General features: G+C 33.2%; 2 protein-coding genes across 4 annotated transcripts in view; one reads left to right on the top strand and one right to left on the bottom strand.

The window, feature by feature from the left end:
• Positions 1-20,835, top strand: part of LOC129756901 (protein fem-1 homolog CG6966) — a 200,763-nt gene that overhangs the window by 90,689 nt on the left and 89,239 nt on the right. The gene's annotated exons all lie outside the window — the stretch shown is intronic.
• LOC129756902 (uncharacterized) lies at positions 18,957-19,813 on the bottom strand. Its single transcript, XM_055753953.1, has 2 exons — positions 19,765-19,813; positions 18,957-19,697 (listed from the first exon to the last, which is right to left on the bottom strand). Exons 1-2 carry the CDS (start codon positions 19,804-19,806, stop codon positions 19,203-19,205), a joined length of 537 nt encoding a protein of 178 aa, XP_055609928.1. The 5' UTR covers positions 19,807-19,813; the 3' UTR covers positions 18,957-19,202.

Here is a 20,835-nt window from a genome sequence, read left to right as displayed (position 1 = left end):
TTGAATAAATGCAGTTAATAATAGCTTGTATGTATAAATTTTTCAACTTCAGCATCATCAACGTGTACTGTTCTTACCTCGGAAGTACCGGTGACTATCAAAGAGGAATTCAGTTGTCCAGTAATAACAAGGATACGATCGACGGCGACGAGCTGCAGATAGAGACTTTGTCTATCTCTCACAGGTCTCACAGGTTGACCGCAGACAACGACACCAACCGTGAAATCCGGCAGCGAATGATTAGTGAAAGTCGTGCCTGCTATGAACTCCGCAAGCAACTGCGATGGAGAAGACTTTGCCTTCGCACGAAGTGTAACCTGTATATGACGCTCATTAGACCGGTTGTTCTCTACGGGCACGAGACATGGATATTGCTCGAGGAGGACCTGCGTACACTCGGAGTATTCGAGCGACGAGTGTTAAGAAACATCTTTGGCGAAGGATGAACCACGAACCCGCGCGACTCTACGGTGAACCTCAAATATCACTTAAGTGGGGACCATTGGAAACCATAGCCAGCGTCTTCACTTGTTGCCAGCCAAGGTTTTCGTCAATTGTGCGGATTTCTGTGGCTAGAATAAACCGCCAAGATTCCTGCTTGGCCTCTCTGCAAATCTCGTTTTAATCTCTTCGTAGCGTGTTCCCAATCCATCTCCACTTAGTTCTCGAATCTAAAATTCTAGCGCCCTTTGATGACACCAGCGATGTAGTTCCACTTTTGAGATCCAGTTGCCAGATTGGCAGAAACGATAAAAAAATGACAGAAACAACAAACATGAACAAAATAACAAAAATTACAAAAAAAAAAAAACAAAATGACGGAAATAACAAAAATGAAAAAAACGCAAAAAAATGGAAATAATGACAAAAATAACAAAAATGGCCAAATGACAAAAAACAACAAAAATTACAAAAATGACTTAAACGACAAAAATGAGCAAAATAACAAAAAATGACCAAAATTACAAAAAAATACAAAAATGACAAAAATCACTACGATTGAAAAAAATAACAAAAACGACGGAAATGGCAAAAATGACCCAAAAGACAAAAATGACAAATATGACAAAAATTACACAAATGACAAAAATTACACAAATGACATAAATGACAAAAATGTCAAAGATGATAAAAATGACAAAAATGACAAAAATGACAAAAATGACAAAAATGACAAAAATGACAAAAATGACAAAAATGACAAAAATGACAAAAATGACAAAAATGACAAAAATGACAAAAATGACAAAAATGACAAAAATGACAAAAATGACAAAAATGACAAAAATGACAAAAATGACAAAAATGACAAAAATGGCAAAAATGACAAAAATGACAAAAATGACAAAAATGATGAAAATGATGAAAATGACAAAAATGACAAAAATGACAAAAATGACAAAAATGACAAAAATGACAAAAATGACACAAATGACGCAATTGAAAAAAATGACAAAAATGATAAAAAGGACAAAAATGACAAAACCGAAAAAAATGACAAAAATGCCAAAATGACAAAAATTAAACATATGACGAAAATGACAAAAATGACATAAATGGCAAAAAAGACAAAATTGACAAAAATAACAAAAATGACAAATATGACAAAATTGACAAAAATTAAAAAAATGACTAATATGACTAAAATGACAAAAATGACAAAAATGGCAAAAATGGCAAAAATGACAAAAATGACAAAAATGACAAAAATGACAAAAATGACAAAAATGACACAAATGACTAAAAAGACTAAATTGACAAAAATGACAAAAATGACAAAAATGACAAATATGACAAATTTGACAAAAATGACAAAAATGACAAAAATGACAAATATGACAAAAATGACAAACATGACAAAAAGGACAAAAATGACAAAAAAGACAAAAATGACAAAAATGATGAAAATGACAAAAATGACAAAAATGACAAAAATGACCAAAATGACTAAAATGACAAAAATTACAAAAATAACAAAAATGACAAAAATGGCAAAAATGACAAAAATAACATGAATGACAAAAATGACAAAAATGATAAAAAGGACAAAAATGACAAAACCGAAAAAAATCACAAAAAAGACAAAAATGACAAATAAGACAAAATTGACAAAAATTACAAAAATGACAAATATGACAAATTTGACAAAAATGACAAAAATGACAAAAATGTCAAATATGACAAAAATGACAAAAATGACAAACATGACAAAAAGGACAAAAATGACAAAAATGACACAAATGACGAAAATGACGAAAATGACCAAAATGACAAAAAAGACAAAATTGACAAAAATGACAAAAATGACCAAAATTACAAAAAAATACAAAAAAGAGCAAAATTACAAAAAAAATACAAACATGACAAAAATTACTACGATTGAAAAAAATAACAAAAACAACGGAAATGACAAAAATGACCCAAAATACATAAATGACAAAAATCACACAAATGACAAAAATCACACAAATGACAAAAATTACACAAATGACATAAATGACAAAAATCACACAAATGACAAAAATCACACAAATGACAAAAATTACACAAATGACAAAAATTACACAAATGACATAAATGACAAAAATGACAAAAATCATAAAAATGACGAAAATGACAAAAATGACAAAAATGACAAAAATGACCAAAACGACCAAAATGACCAAAATGACAAAAATGACAAAAATGACAAAAATGACAAAACTGACAAAAATTTCAAAAATGACAAGAATGACAAAAATGACAAAAATGACAAAAATGATATAAATGACAAAAATGACAAAAATGACAAAAATGACAAAAATGACAAAAATGACAAAAATGACAAAAATGACAAAAATGGCAAAAATGACAAAAATGACACAAATGACACAAATGACAAAAAATGACAAAAATAACAAAAATGACAAAAATGCCATAAATGAAATAAATGACAAAAATGATAAAAAGGATAAAAACGACAAAACCGAAAAAAATGACAAAAATGACAAAATGACAAAAATTAAACAAATGACGAAAATGACAAAAATGACAAAAAAGACAAAATTTCCAAAAATTACAAAAATGACAAATATGACAAAATTGACAAAAATTGCAAAAATGACAAAAATGACAAAAACGACAAAAATGACAAAAAGGACAAAAATGACAAAACTGAAAAAATGACAAAAATGACAAAAATGACAAAATGACAAAAATGACAAAAATGACAAAAATGACGAAAATGACGAAAATGACGAAAAAGACAAAAATGACAAACACTACAACTATTACCGAAATAGCAAAAAGAGATGAAAATGAAAAAAAATAACAAAAACGATCGGAAACGAAAATTTCAAAAAAAAAAAAACAAAAATGACAAAATTGACAAATATGATAAGGAAAACAAGAATGACAAAAAATGAGAAATAGGACCAATATGACCAAAATGACCAAAATGACATTTTCGAAGATGATGGAAAGATTTAAAGAAACATGAGCTATCAAAGAACGAAAGAACATAAGCCGTAAATATCATGAATTTTTCGAAAAAGATACAACGGCTCACCGGCAGGACTTGAACTTTTTTCGAAAAATTCATGATATTTACGGCTTATGTTCTTTCGTTCTTTGATAGCTCATGTTCTTTAATTCTTTCCATCATCTACGAAAATGTGATTATTTTCAGGTACAAAGATGTACCAAACGATTTCATAACATCAGTATTGAAAATGACCAATATTACCAAAATAATCAAAATGACAAAAATAACAAAACTTACCAAAATTTCAAAAAAATCAAAAAATGACACAGAATTAACACAAAAATAAACAACAAAAAAATTGACAAAAATGACAAAAGTAACAAAAATGACAAAAACTATAAAAATAACCGAAATAGCAAAAAGAGATTAAAATTAAATAAAATTACAAAAATAATAAAAAAGACGAAAATGACAAAAATAAAAAACAAAATTGACACAAAAGACAAAAATGGCGAAAAAGACTAAACTGGCAAAAACGATAAAAATGATAAAAATGATAAGAATAACAAGAATGACAAAAAATGAGAAAAATGATCAATATGAGCAAAATGACCAAAATAATCAAACTGACAAAAATGACAAAAATTTCAAAAAATACAAAAAATGACACAAAATTCACACAAAAAAGACACAAAAATGATATAAAAATAACAACAGAAATGGCACAACAGTAACAAAAAAAAAAACAAACAAAAATGACAAAAATGACAAAAGTGACAAAAATGACAGAAATAACGAAAATGACAAAAATAACAAAAAGATTAAGATTTCTTTAAACTGCTGAATTTTAATAAGAAATCAAGCAATTTTTAAAAAATGATAAAATTGAAATAAATAGTGAATAACATTGAAAAAATTGTCCATAATTGCGAAATTGAAAAAAAAATACAAAATTGAAAACTTATCTGAATTGACAAAATTGCCCCAACGACAAAATTGAAATTATTGGCAAATTTTTCTTAATTGTCATAATTATCAAAATTTTAAAAATTTATTGTTATTCGACCAATTATACTAGTTTGCAATTTTTTTCAAAAATCGTGAACTTTATTGGCTGACTATTTTTAATGTGAATTCGGTTGCTGAATCCAAAAATAAAATTCAAGATATCTCAGTACAACAGTTTTTGAGTTTTGTACCAAATATTTATATTTGAAAAAATTTAAAAAACGTTCTTGTTTTCAGATTTAAATATCTTGGAATGCATAACATAATTTGAAATTTTATTTTTGCATTTATATGCAAAAAAGAGATTTCAAATAAGTGTAATGCAGTCAGAGACATTTGAATTTGAGTACAAGCAATTTTTTTTATTTTATCAAAATTTCATATTTGGAGTTTAACTCAAAAACTGTTCTGCTGAGTTTTTTTTTTAAATTTCATTTTCGGATTCATTCTCGGGCATCTTTTTTTTAAATGTATTTTTAAGATTTCATATGCTGTAACTTAAGGCTTCAATCCACTGTCAATTGTATTAAATCGAGTTTTTTTTTTCTTCTCTATTTATCTTCCAGGTAAAAAAATCGGATCCATCCAAACAACCTGTAATCGCTACTACTTCAAGATCATTCTCTCAAACAACACGACATCATCTGAACCTCGTGGCATACGAATATGCAGGCGTACATATCGACTAATTATGTCATCGCCCGGAGGCACCGTCACACTTATTCTTCGGTTTATTTATAAGCCAAGAACAGACAGAATTGAGACGCGGCTTTTACTCTTATGGTTTACTCATTAAAATGCCGTGCCTCGGTTCTTTGCTGTCAGTATGTACCGTAAACTTAGTAGGGGAAGGTACTTGTTTACAATTGAAACGTTTAATTTCTGTTTTATGTAATGATGTTATGGTCGCTCGACCGCTTGATGAGGCGTTTGCTGCTTGAGAACACCTCCCGTATTCTCATTCAGAAGCTAACGGTTAGATTAGATTCACTTAAGGCAATCTTTTTATTTATTTTTTCCTTTCAAGTGAGGGTAGATCCGTATTGAAAAAAAACTCTGAACCTCTTTGCCTTTTAGAGATCAGAACCCAAAATAATCGAAAAATCTATTTTTATTATTCTACCCTACGGAAAAGGCTAATTTGTTGGCTGTTTCGTAAATTGAAATAAAATGTAGAAAAACATCCTCTTTCTTGATTCACTACCGAAAAGTGTTTCCTCTTTTCTTCGGGTAACAAAATTAGATCAGTTTCATTTTTTTAATGACAAAAAAGACAACTCGGAGCAGCTGCTGTTGGGAGGATTCTCGGTTGCATTATTTTCGTCTCTTTTCACACGGCAAAATCGGCAAGTGAGTGATTCATTCAGCTACAACCGGCTAAAAAACGCTATTTCATCATAATGATTAGATGGTTTATGCGTTTTTGAATTGACTTGGACAACTCAGAAAATCAAAACTATGTACCAACTGTGAAGATTTCATACAAGGTGAAGCTACTCAAAAAATTATTTAAAAAATTTGAACTAAAATAACATAAAAGTTTATTGATATTATCTCTCAACGTTGAGATCTTTTTTCAATCTTCAATAGATATTCTTATTACCTTCTACACTAAGCTTGCCAGGTTGCCCGGTTTTTACAGCTCAAATATCAAATTCCTTAACGCTAAAGAAGCATCTCTTAAAACCCCCTGATGAATCTCATCACTATTGGTCACCCTGAGATGATGATAACGCCGTAAAGTAGACTAGCAGGCAAACAATTTATCCACCGCTATAATGATGCCAGTTGTTCATTCTTTTGTAATTTGGTTCATCATTAAGCGGGAAAAGTTGTAATTAGGGCAAAAGACAAAATAAAATTTTTTTTTGGTTTTTACTGTTCCCGGAACCACAACTGATCTTTTTCCCTATCCAAAATGGTCTGACACAACATTTGGTGCCGTGACCAGGATAGGAAAGTTTACGCCAGGAGTTCACACTCCTGATCCGCGTTAAGCTATCCCTTCGAGTAGTCCTGGGCCTAACCGAGTGACCCTAAGTGAATCCACCCTAGACACATCCAACGGACCTCAGGCCAAACCGAGAGACCCCAAACCCAACCGAGCTTGTCAAACCACCCTCGACAAAATCTCTTCGAACCCAGATCTAGTAAGCGATGATCCAAGCCACCTTGTTACCCAGTTGTTTTTGTCCTGTTCCCGATCAGCAATTCGACCCGGAGATACCGTCGAGAATCGTTGCGCCGATTGCTGTCCCTGTGGCTTTTGGATCCCGGATCAGCGTGTCGTAAGCTATTTGTAATCGAAAAGGCCCTCGTCCCAACCCCATTCGACACACCAGACCCTACAGATGATCACCGTTCCGACGCAGCTTTGATTCATCGATGTTCCGAACCGCGTTTGCCTATTGATCCAGTCCCGTTCACGATAAGTTATGCGATCTGGATGGATGGTACTGGTGTTCCGGTCGAACACCAGCCATCTAGGTCCCTGCGTGCTAACTGTCCGACCAGTACTCGCTGCATAGCGGATAGTCCAAACTATCTCGCACAACAATGTTTTTCCTAAGGCAAGCTGTTGAACGCCCGATGAAGGTACCTACCAGTTTCGACGAATCCAAAGTTTCACGTCCAGCATTTTGACCCGCCTGCGAGCTCCGTTTCCAAGACCCAGCATCCATCTATCGACTTACCTCGCAGAGAATTATGACCCTCCGACGATGATCACAACGTTTGTGTTGAAAATTTGCAGAAGAATGGTTCTGTGTCCATAGTGTTCAAAAGTGAAATCAAAACAAAGCTAGGGTTGCCAATTGTAAAACAGTCGTTTTAGGTGGCCAGTATGATGAATCTCATCACTATTGGTCACCCTGAGATGATGATAACGCCGTAAAGTAGACTAGCAGGCAAACAATTTATCCACCGCTATAATGATGCCAGTTGTTCATTCTTTTGTAATTTGGTTCATCATTAAGCGGGAAAAGTTGTAATTAGGGCAAAAGACAAAATAAATTTTTTTTTTGGTTTTTACTGTTCCCGGAACCACAACTGATCTTTTTCCCTATCCGAAATGGTCTGACACAACACCCCCTTTTAAAACTTTTGAAAACTTTTGGAATTCTGGAAAACTCCTTGAAATGCAGTTATCTATTCAAATAATTCGTAGAAGCATTATTATTCACTTTTACACAGTAAATTTTGAAAAATAATCATGTTTTTGTTGAAAAACACAAGTGGTGCTATTCTTATTTCGCACCCCTTTTTCACATTTTTGGTCCTCAACGCCAATTGCTACGTCCAAAAAAAGTAAACTTATGCTTGATTTATCCGTTAAGCAATTCAGAACAAACTGTGGAAGAAAATTTTCGTAATTTTCAATCATTCATATTTTAACAAGCATAACACATAGTGGTGCTATTCTTATTTCGATCACTGTATGCTCATACGCTTATGATCTTAGTTTTGTCATGTTCTTTCACGTGGAAAAGGAATTTTTGATGCAACATCAATAAGTCACACAAACGCAACCAATTTGCAAATCCTAGCTTGTGGGGAATCGTGGGCCTCATTTTGTGGGGTATCATGGGTCACCTATATTTTTATGTTTTTAAACACATTCAGAACTCAAAATACGTTTTTTCCTAACTATAAAGTTTTCTTATGAAAATGAAGAGTTATGAAAAAAATTTTGTCTATCTTATGTAAGGAATTTTGCCGAAACGTTCGCGAGCCAGGTTTTGGGCCGAATTATTCGATCATACACAGCTCTCTCACTCAAATGAAATTGCTTTTAAATAACTGAAAGAGTTATGAAATTTCAGTTTGGATCAACTTATAAACTTTGCACGTTATCGAGTCAATTTAGATTTGGTGGCCCAAGGTTTCCCACAATTTTTCAAAATCCAAAAAAAAATTACCTTTTTTTTTCAAACAGACATAACTCGGGTAAATTATTTTTTTTTTAAATAAAAATGCCTATTGAAACCTTAGAAATGTAAAAAACATTCTCATTTTTTTTTCTTTTTATCTTTTATAATAAATAAGTTATGAAGCAAAGAAAAATAGTCGAACCCCACACTCCCCTACAAAATTTGGGGAATGTTCGGTGGTGTCCGATTTCATTTAAAAAACCCCGGAATTTGCCTGGATTTAGTCGTTTGCCAAATCGATGATGATTAGCTCCTTCAAAGAAGAGTGCGTTCAAATATATCTTCTACTCTTTAGATACAAACACCAGTACTCATTTTTTTTTTATATTTCTATATGATCGAAACAAATGTGACCGTATATTAATTGGATTGCGAGACTTCTCTCATGCAAACAAAAAGCGACTCTCGATTGTTTTATTAGCAACCAATTTTCATTTCGTTTCATTTCTATTTCTCCACCGATAACCACAATCAGAGTTTTGAACCTGGTATATTTATTTATTTATTTTTTTTTTGTGCTCCCGCCAAAAGTCGGTACTAGTGTTCGAATTAACTTTCACACAAATTATTGTGGAAGTTAAAGGTGATTGAACTCTACTGAGAAGTGCATTATTTGTAGTGCTACAGGCAAAGTGTACGTTTGCTGACATTCTTTTTTATTTGAAATTTATTTTATTATGATCGATAGCTCAGGTAAGTTACTATTTTTTTTTTATTTTTTTTTTTTTTTAATATAAATATATAATTTACTGACTATTTCAATAGTCGTAAACTGTAATTCTGTAAACTGTTATTTATCTCTTTTTTTTTTACGTTCAACAGACTCTGACTTCGAGAATACACTTCTCGCAAGTCCGTCTTCGGCAGCCAAGAAGCGATCTGCTATCTCCCCAGCAGAAAACTCCGACAAAAGGAAACGCATGACGCTATCCGTGGATTTGAAAGTATCCTTGAAACGTCAGGCCGGAGACATCGACGAAATGTATTTCGATGAACTGAAATCGCTCCTTATCAGGCTACAACAGAATGTTCCAGACGATCGCCATCAACCGCGCTTCTTCGGTTGTGGCTCTATGGCAGGAGTTGCTTGGTTCTATGCCGCAGATTTAGAAAGCCTTCATTGGTTAAAAGGTTCTCTGGAGTCGATTAAATTGAGTGGTAGATTTACCGACCTTTTAATTCTTCCATTTACTCCCGTGCCTCCACCACGAAAAGCAATTTTAACGGTATCAAACGAACTGAATCTAAGCGCCCACGATGGAGCCGATGTACTGTTGAAAAGTATTTCAAAACTAAACAGGGGTTTTATAGATGCCAAATACTGGAGGGTAAGAAAAATTATACCTCTCCAGAATGGAAAATTTAGAGTTATTCTTTCCATTGATGAGGATTCGGCGAAAGCATTAGAAAAAACAAATAATAAAATATTTTATTCTTTTGGTAGAATCTATGTGAAACTATTTTCAAAGCAAGCAGAAAGCAATTATATAAAAATCAATATTCCAAAATAAAAAAAAGGTTTTAATATCTATTCTTTCGAATAAATCAATCATGAAGTGACAAATTATCAAAACATAAAGAAACAAAATACATACGTTAAAGAATGAAAAGTCCTTACCCTAAACAAGTGTGATAACATAAATAATACTCAATGTTCTTTTTAGAAGGTGTAGACCTCATGCCATTATGTTTCAAAAGTGTTAAACTCGAATAAGAATGTGTTCAAAGTTAACAATATACACTGCCGGCCAAAAGTTTGGGATCACCCACTAAAAAACATGCAAATTTTGATCGTTCATATCTCAGCCGTCTTAGGACATATTGAAAATCTTCTGATCTCATTTGAAAGATAATGAGCAATAGCTATCTCGGAGGTATTTTGCCCAAATATAATGTTTTAGTTTTGAACTTAAAACTTAACCTAAAGTTGTAACATTTTCAAAAAGTCGCACTCAATATTCAAAGCCGATCATCTTGGGATAGGGTGGACCAAATCTCAAAATTTGAGTGGCATTAGAATTCCTGTTCTTTACTTCTCAAAACACAATCAAAAAAATTTCAGAAAAAATTCAAGAATGTATTTTTAATTAATAAAATAGACACTCGAGTTATCGTCCAAAAGTTTGGGATCACCTCTTTGTATGGTGAGTTTGGGATCATTCTTATAAAAACATGCAAATTTGTTTTATTCATATCTTTCTCATCTAACATCGTATTGCAGAGCTGAAGGGTTCATTTGGAAGCTTAGGAATTGTTGTTTTTTAATAAACTCATTCAAAAATTATATTTTAAGGTGAAAATTATAAAAAAAATCTGAGAACTTTCAAAAAAACAATTAATTTCAGGTGATTTTTTTATGGTTATCACTTCAAAATATAATTTTTGAATGAATTTATTAATAAACAACACTTCCTAAGCTTCCAAATGAACCCTTCAGCTCTGCAATACGATGTTAGATGAGAAAGATATGAATAAAACAAATTTGCATGTTTTTATAAGAATGATCCCAAACTCACCATACAAAGAGGTGATCCCAAACTTTTGGACGATAACTCAAGTGTTTGTTTTATTAATTAAAAATACATTCTTGAATTTTTTCTCAAATTTTTTTGATTGTGTTTTGAGAAGTAAAGAACAGGAATTCTAATGCCACTCAAATTTTGAGATTTGGTCCACCCTATCCCGAGATGATCGGCTTTGAATATTGAGTGCGATTGTTTGAAAATGTTATAACTTTAGGTTAAGTTTTAAGTTCAAAACTAAAACATTATATTTGGGCAAAATACCTCCGAGATAGCTATTGCTCATTATCTTTCAAATGAGATCAGAAGATTTTCAATATGTCCTAAGACGGCTGAGATATGAACGATCAAAATTTGCATGTTTTTTAGTGGGTGATCCCAAACTTTTGGCCGGCAGTGTAAGCTATTCCATGGTACAGTTCCAATGTGGAAAAGAGTTTCTTTGCTCGGAAATCCTCTTCGTAAAAAGTCTTGTGCTACATTTATAAAACAAATTGTCATCTCTTACCCGAAGTGGAAAGCTACAATGCTTAAAAATCCCTAAGTGGATAGGCTTTATGCTACATTTATTATGACGAATTTATTTCTTACCCATTTTGGGCTCTAGGTTTCCTCAGGTAAATGATGAAATCCTTAAAAAAAAAATAAGGGCCAGGCACAATTTTCCCGTTTGTTTGGATAACGTGCCGCTACTGAGCCTACCCCTTTTCTGATACCCCTACAAAATTTGGGGAATGTTCGGTGGTGTCCGATTTCATTTAAAAAACCCCGGAATTTGCCTGGATTTAGTCGTTTGCCAAATCGAACAAAAAAAAAGCTAATGGTGTTGTAATTTTTTTTTTGTGCGACCAAAACGAAATTTTTCGTGCAAGTTTCATACAAAAATCATGAAAGGGTTTCATGGAAATCAAAAATACGATTTAAGATCTGCTAAACAGTTTTGATTAAAAAAAAAATTCAAGTTTTTTTTCTCGATTTTTGTAGAGTAAATCCTAGGTTCGAAAAAGATTACCCGAAATTTTCAATTATGAAATCAAATGCCCTGATTTTGCCTGTTTTTTGATGAAATAGTATGGATTTGCCCGGCCTGGATACGTGCCAAAAGAATTCTGGCAACCTTATTCAACACTATTCATATTCTCAATTTTATGTTATTTTTATGTTAAAATTTATTTAAAACTTGGTTCAGAATTTTTAAAGTTATGTAAGTTTCGCTCAATAAACCATTTTGAAATTTTCATCTGCAAATTCCTTCCCGAATTATTTATTTGGTTTTAAACAGATTATTGACTCGATATTAAGGATTTTTTTTTTTCAATTCCAATTGAAAGTATTTTTGCACTCAATTTCTATTGATACGACTTTCTAATTCAATCAGTCAATTTAATCTTTCAGATTTTCATCTTATTCAAGGTGTTATTTTAAATGATGCCAATCATTTATAACATTTCGCGAACTAAAATAACCTCCCACGGTAAATATAGTCTGATTTTTTAAAATTATTTTTAGAAGGAAGGGATCTCAAACTATCATGTGAACCTTTCTCGTATCCAAATACCCTCACATGCAAGGACTAATAAAATCGTGTACACGAGTGGCGATTCCCGCTCGTCTACGATTTTTACCCGTAAAGGTTCGCCAAAGCGCGAGCAGGCTGTGGAAAAAAATCCCTTAGGTTCGCGAACCATAGGAAACACGAGCGAGGCAGTCCAAACAACAGACGATTCTTTTGGATTTTGAATCCTGCCTCGCTCGTGGAAATCGTAACATACATGAAAATTTTTCCCCGCGATTTTGGCTCACGAACCATTTAGCGAAAAGGTTCATGAACTTTTTTTTGGAAGGGAACGCGTGGTTATTCGATTTTCTTCCGTAGGCAGGCTGTGCGTCTCTTTAGGTACGCGTACGGGTAATAAATTGTGCTTCAAGCAGCAGCAGGAAGTTCTTCATTTTCCACTGTTCTTTCAATTATTGTATGGAATATTTTTGTTTTATACTTAAGTTGATTAAAAAAAATTTTTTTTTGATAACTTAGAGCGTTTTAAGATTAATGAAACTCTAAATATTAAATCAAATTCATTCTGCCATGTCAACTCCTGGGTGATCAATTGAATTAAACAAAGCTTTTTGACAAAATTATGGATTAGAATGGACACAAGAAGGCCCTAAAAATGATCTTTAACAACCGTTTAAGGAATAAATAATCAAATAAAATCTTAGAGCCTTACAATTTCATTCAAATCACTACATTTCTGTAGTAGAGGTTGAGTGTAAAATTCCATAACTGTTTTTTAAATTTGGAAAAGACAACCACGATTCCATATGTAAAGTTTCAATAAAAAAACACATGCAAACGTATCAATGATTATTTTGGATTAAAGTGAACATCATAAAAAATTGAAAAATTAATTCAATAATCAAAGAAGAGTTTTCAAGTAATTTTTCTTAAAAAAACTTTCTTGAGGGGTTTTGGCTTGAGGGATACAAATATCTACGGAAACTTGTTTTTTCACCAGCTTATTCACATGCCCCTAAAAGGATGAAGAAATAATGAAACCCTTAGTTCCAACGGCTTTTGCAGAGAATTGAATTCTTTTTAACTTATAAGAAGACGTAACAATTTTCCAAGAAGAGAAAAAACCCGAATTATAAGAGTGCGTACTTTATTTTGTTAAAGCGAAAACGGACTTTGACCACAATAACGGGACAGTAGCTTTTAAATATTACAATATATTCATGTTATTCTCAATTCAAATCTTTTTAAATAAAAAAAATGTGTATGATACTCAATCAATGATGAAAACCGATAGAATTAATGATACGTCGGAAAATAAATTACAAATTTGCATTGTTATTTTTAAATTATAATAATCTCTAACATTAACTCTGAATCCGATCTTGATCTTACTACTGGATTTGAAATCACCGTTTATTGTCTGAATTTCCTTCGATTGAGCTTTTTGAATTGATTTCTGCAATTTTTTTTATCTACCATTTTTTCGTCATTTTTATCTACTTATATTCTGAAGATTATTTTTCGATCATCAAAATTCACAACGCAACTTTAAAATGAATAACTCCAAATTAATTATTCATTATTTATGATTCAAAACTATCAAAATTCTTTTTATGGGTTCATCACTCTATGTTTCGAACTGTTAGTAAGTACGGAGTTTGTATTTGAGATTTTATTTTAACATTTCTGAATCAGCTTATTCGAAATTTGCTATTAAAATATATATTTTCTCACTCTTTGCATAAAGTTTGGAATGGACAAATTAATGATTGAAAATTGCTTATTCCAAATTCAAAAATATTCAGTTGAAATTCATTTTGGAATAGGGAATCCTGATTTTGGAATTGTGATCTTCTGATCCCTAATTTGTCATAAGTGAGTTTCATAAATCAAAGATTATGTCAATATAAAGCCTGAGAAATATAGAAATTCAACTGAGATCATATGAGGCTATGATCATTTAGTATCCGGGCACTTTATTTCGGTGATATCTACGTTATTAGAGCTTGGATATTGTAGCGTTGTGTACTTTAGTAGCGTTGTGTTGGTTATGAAAAGGACCATCTTGCCTATTTTTGATAGATTTTTAAGTTAATGTGTGTTTGATATATTTACGACGCAAAAAGACATGGTAATAATAATTTTGCATAAATTTGCTCCTTTTACGCATTTTGCGCCTCAAAAATTTTTCATTGTTGATTTGAAAGCTTATGAACTGTTGATTTTTTCTGATTTTTTTTTTCGGACCAAATGGTTCAGAAGTATAAGGAGCCACTCTAGGATGCTCACGAAGTTCAAACCAAGCATCTTAGTGGAACCCTTGATCTTAAATATGGTAAAAAGTCTATGGTTATTGGGGATAACTGAATGCAGACTCCTTAAATAACGCAAAAAATTCATTTCCGGCAGGCAAAACGTATTACCAAGTAAATAACTAATAATGATCATTTCCAAAGATTGCAGTCTGTGCATCCGGTTTTTACGCAATGTGACAGATGTGTTGCAATGGACAAAAAAAATTATGTCAAAACTGGATTTCAGAGATCGAATTCTTCGAGATGCCTACTCATGAAAAGGTTCCAACACGATTCCAATTGCTTTTTACAGGTGAGTTTGTGTAAAATATCATGATTTTGCAAAGGTTTTGCTTCTGTGGTAAAAAAAATAAATCAATTCATGATTGAAAGAAGTGTGCAAAGATGAAAAAGATATTTTATGAAAAAGTTAGAGTATTTCTTGAAATCTCAATGAAATATTTTTTTTTTATATTTTTGCATTAAATTTCATACTAACACCTTCATTTTCTTCTTAGAAAGTTTTTCGATCAAATGAATAGTTTTTAAAATACACACGTTTGTAACTGCCCGGATACGAAATGATCATAGCCTTACTCCCTGTTGCTATAGTTTATTGCAATACACCAATATTTCGTTGCATCCAAAATCAGTTATATTAAAAAAACATCTTTTTTATTTCAAAACAGAACTGAAAAAGCAGTTTTCAAAAATTTAAATGCAAATTTTTCAATTATAGTTATCTTTAACATTAATTTTGAACTTGATCTTTATTAAAGTCATGGATTTGAAATCTACGTTTGTTGCCTGGTTTTTCTTTAATTGAGCTTGTTGAATTTTTTTTCTGCTATTTTCAATTCGTCATTATTATCTGCTCATAAACTGAAAATGATATTAGAGAAATAGCGTTTCTTTCTTATCTAATGTTGTCCGATTTCCCGGTTTTATTCGGGTTTGCCTGGACATTCAATACATAATTTTGAAACAGTCCGGGACGGCCCGGTTGCCTGGATTTTATTGAAAAATGCTCGGATTTTGCCCGGTTATATTCACTTTATTTGGAAAATCAAAATAACAAACTCCTCCAAAACGGAATTTTTTGAGAAAAAATAATCATGAAAGTTGATGAAAGTTGTTTTGGATCTTAAAGTAGGATTCAAAACCTGTCGATAAGCTCTGATGAACAAAAAAGTTTTTTTGCCCAGATGATGCTCGGATTTATGGACATTTTTAAATTAATTGCCCGGATTTTGATAGGTTTTTATTTAAAATTGCCCGGTTTGTCCGGCTCGGAAACGCGTCAAGCGAAAAAACTAGATATCTTGTATTGGGTCCGCAATGAGTTAACATTGAAATTCTTAATTATCTTAATGGTTTTCCCTCGCTTTCAAAACTTCATCGCACGGTTAATGCCTCCTTTTTTTGCCATGATATGAAATTTTAAATTCCAAACTTATATAACTTCCTCAATTTGAACTTCGGAAGAAACTTGAAAATAACAAAGGGGATACAATTACGATGCCGAAGTAGCACATTTCTAGATTGGACTTGTATTTTTTTTTATCCTTCCCCCACCCCATACATCTTTTTAGGATGCGGAGGAACTTTTTATCCTTCAGATAATTAAATCAATATTTTTTCTATCTGTTACTGGGCCAGAATGCCTCCTTTCGAAACTCTATAACAAATTTGCCAAATTTAACGTTGTTGAACATCAGAAAGGACAAACTTCAATTCACAAATTATATACATTTACAACATTGTAAATTATTTACAAGAAATTGTTATGAAAACTTAGAAAAATCGATTTATTTCATCTGTCCACGCGTTGCATTTAGCGCAATCAACAACCATGTGGAGACAAAATAACGAAACGGAAAACACGACCATCAAGTGTGCAATGCGTTTTCCAATTTGGTTCACGAACAAGAATCGCGAGGTTCGCGAGGTTTTCTGCCACGGCTCGCTCACGATTTTCTGGCGATCGGATTCCCCCTGAAAAAAATCCCCTACAATCACGTGTTTGCTGAGTCGCGAACCTACTGTGGTCAGAACTTTTGTGAACTACGCGCGGTTTTGTTTCTTGGCTGCTCCGATTTGAATACGATTTTTTTAGTCCTTGCTCACATGACAAATTTTGGTTTCATTTTCTCAATTAGTTCTCGTGTAATGCAGAAACAAATAGTATGGGGGTCCACCTCTGCTCTGTCATCTTCCCATTAAAAGAAGGGAGTAGTACCATACCCTCGTAGAAACGTTCGTCGTATCCAAATACACTCCCATGCCTAATCTGGTACCATTTTTTTCGAACACGGTTCGATTTATGCAAAACATTGTATGGGAGACCTCTTCCCCCTTTTCTATCGCCCCTTGGTATCAAACCATCAAAGAAACATTTCTCGTACCCAAATACACCATGCCTTATTTGATTCCATTTGCATCATCAGAATTATTCAAACATGCTACTTTTGTTTGGGAGACTTCCTGACCCCCCCTCCTTTTGGCCATGTTGGTGTCAGAAGAAGAAGAAGAAGAAGAAGAAGAAGAAGAAGAAGAAGAAGAAGAAGAGACTTCCTGACCCCCCCCCCCCCTCCCCTCCTCCCCTTCCTCCTCTAATGAAAGTGAGGGTTCTAACTTCTAACCCTTACTGAAACCTTTCGCGGATACAAAAACAATTTAAAATTTTTAAAAAATTTAAAAGAAAATAACAAAAAATTAAAAAAAAAATTAATGAAAAAATTATTTAAAAAAAATATTAAAAAATAATAAAAAATATATTTTAAAAATTTTAAAAAATAAAGAAAAAAAATTAAAAAAATTAAAAAAAAATGAAAAAAAATCTCAAATCTAATTGTTCATGTACTTGCAAAAAGATTATTCTTGTTAAATTCTTTAGTTCACCTTAAAGGTTAGAACTCGCCAGAAATGCCAAAAATATCCTCATATTTTTGTGTCAAAGTGTCATAGTGTCAAAAAGAAGAGTAGGCGATGCCTTGTGCGAGTCGCACGCGTTTTTTTCTTCGTCCGCAAAAGTTTTGTTTCAATTAAATTTTAGTGACAAAAATTAAATTTAAACGACGAAGAAGTGCAACCATTACTGCGGTTTACCATTGGAGTGATTACCGGAAGGTCAGGGGTTATTTTTTCAATAAAATTTATAAGGAACTTCATTTAGAGTTCATTCCGGAAAAATGTAGTGTTCCGCTGATGGCTGCTGGTGATCGGAGTTGAAAAATTTCGAAGAGCTTGAGTGTTTTTTTATGAGATGAAGAGACAAACTATTCCTTCTAAAAGTGTTATCTGTTTCGGTTATTTACACTTCTTGAGAAAGCAAATTTAAAAAGTTCTATCAGCCGTTGTTTATACAAGTCGTTTTTTCATGTTGTTTTGCTCGAATTCGGCCAAGTATCTTCTGTCACGTTAACGGCCAACCCTCCAAAAAGTGTTTGAAAAGGAGGAATAAAGGCATCTGAAAGTGACGGCAATGTGTTGCAAATAGTTTCTTCGACAAAATTTGTTACAAGTCAGTGATAAGTTAAGTGTCCATAAATTTGCCCCACCACCCAGAGCTCAATTTTTTTTCTCTGGTTGTAACATGTGAACTTTTTGTGGCTTGCTATGATTGCTGATATGTAAGAAGAACCTGAGAAAGATTTTTAGTGAAAACGTAAAAAATGTGATTACCTGTTTGAATTGACGTCAAACATTGAAAGTTTCGGGTGAGATCAATCCATTTTATTTTCCTCATTACAATTTTACAAATACATTTGCACTTTATTACTTATTTAATCATAAGAAGCGTTTGGCAGGGATCTCCACGCTTCATCCCTCCCTCGTTCCTGTATCTTTTGCGTTTTCATCACATGGTTGGCCTGGCCGTAGTAGTTTCTGCAACGCATGTTCCATGTATCAGACACTATGTTGAAAAGAAAAATGAGGAACGCAAGTTTTTCATTTTCCAGGATGCATACAAGTTTTGGCCATGTTGGTGTAAGAAGAAGAAGAAGAAGACAAAGTGTCATAGTGTCAAAAAGGATAAAAAAGGTGTTTTCTGATTAACGCACCAGCACTAAATTTTACTTTGGAAGTCCGGCCTACTTCTGACAAAGAAAAGTGAAGTACTAGATTGTCGGAAGTCTGTGTTTGTTGCCAGTTCACCAGCGAAGTTTCTTAAAATTTCATTTTAATGGACAATAAATCATTCATATTGAAGACAGCGTTCAGTTTCGAGTTCATAGGAAAAGCTGCAGTTTATTACTCAACATCGAATTGTGCTTCCCTTTAATCAAAAATTGACTTGAAGTGTACTTAAGTGGAACTTAAGTAACTTGGATTCTCTTAGATTTGAAATGATATTAGATCTGATATGATTAAAGAACTTAAAAATATTCGTTTACGAAATGTTCACTTCCTTCACATATTTTTGACAAAAGCCCGACTCTGCTGCTGTGCTCAAGCTCCATCGTCTTTCTAATCCCTTGTGAAAAACTTCTTGATCCAATCGAAAATCCCGGAAGAGTTCGACTCTCTGTCAGGAAACAAACTCGGAACCAACACCGTCGGGGTTCCGTCTATGATATGGATGGTCAAATTGGACACATCCCCGGGAGGCAAACGGATAACGTGATTTCCCACTTGAATGTAAGAATCCGTAGAAAACTGCTGTGGGGAACGCTTCTTCCTCAGCTGATTCTCGGTGTCTTCATCTCGGGTTTGACTGCTGTTGCTAGAAATGGTCGGAAGTGATCTCCGGCTCCGGGTTATGGTCACGCCGTCTATAACCGTTCCCAGATCATCCAATCCAGTCGTAGTGTTGTTACGATTTCCCAGGTTTATGGTGGCATTGATTGGGGCCCGAGAAGCGGTTGAAGTCGTCGAACTGGAACTGCTGCTGCTTCCGGAACTCGGGAGCCAGTTTGTCCACGGGAGGAACCAAAAGATCGGCCCAGCCAAAGTCGTCGAGACCTGTTTGGAGTTGAAATACTGAGATGAAATATATTGTGAAATTTTCGGTTCGGTACGGAAATCCTACCAAAAGAGATGTAATCAACAAAAGTAAACTGGCTTGAGACATGTTTATGAGAACACTGTTATGAGGAGTGGAAAGTTGCCCTCAATTTATAGTAAGTATTCCGAATAATCAAAAACCTTTGATCTGCGTTTCTGTTTGAACATCTGCCATCGGAAAAATTAGCTATTCCAATGGGTGTTTAACTTTTATCATTATCTCATACGAGGAATCACACTGCGGATGCTCACGTAAGTGAAATTGAACTTGGAATTAATGTTGTCAATTTCCATAAAGAAGTGAGTTTATTTGAATGTCAATTTTTTTTTTTCAAAATTTCAAGGATCGTTTTATTGGCACATCTAAATGAAGTTAATTGCTGTTCTACTACCTTTTTTTGCAAAATTTCGTATCTAAGGCATCTTCTGTCATGCTGCATTAAACTAAGTCGAATCGGGATCATTTTTGAATTTCTCGAACCCTGGGGTCTAAAAAGCTTCGTTTCGATTCAAAACTCATTCATGATTTTTGCTGAATTTTTAAGTAACGTTTACATGAGTAAATTTGAACTTTTAGGCTTGTATGGGAAAATTAAATATATTTTACTGAAGAATCAACATCATTTTTGTTTTTTTCTGTAGAACCGAACAAAATTGGTTTTTGTGGGAAATTTATAAATTCTCTAAGGGAAATTTTTCCCTGAACAACTTTGTTGTAGACCGCAACTTTGTATCTGAATAGGTAAAAAAGTTAGTAGCTTTTAACAGGGGTATGTCTTTTGGCATTGAAATACAATAAATTCAATTGACATCACTGCTAGGTTCCTAGCGGGGTATAGAGTTGTTTTTGCCATTTCTTACGCACACTTGCTGAGCGTGCACAGATTAGTCGGGACAATTAACCTCAAAAACTCTTGGTACAAATTCCAGTGCAAAAACTGGGCAGCCAGCCGACGAACACGGTCGTTTTTGAGGTTAATGTTCCCAAAATTGAAAAGCATTAGTGACACTTCCTGAATTATGACACGAATACTACTAGCGGCAGCAATACTTCGTGAGGCACCAGCAGTGATGTCAATTTAATTTATTGTATTTC

Source organism: Uranotaenia lowii, chromosome 3, assembly GCF_029784155.1.
Source record: "Uranotaenia lowii strain MFRU-FL chromosome 3, ASM2978415v1, whole genome shotgun sequence".
NCBI lineage: Eukaryota > Metazoa > Arthropoda > Insecta > Diptera > Culicidae > Uranotaenia > Uranotaenia lowii.
This window is presented reverse-complemented; position numbering and strand designations above follow the sequence as displayed.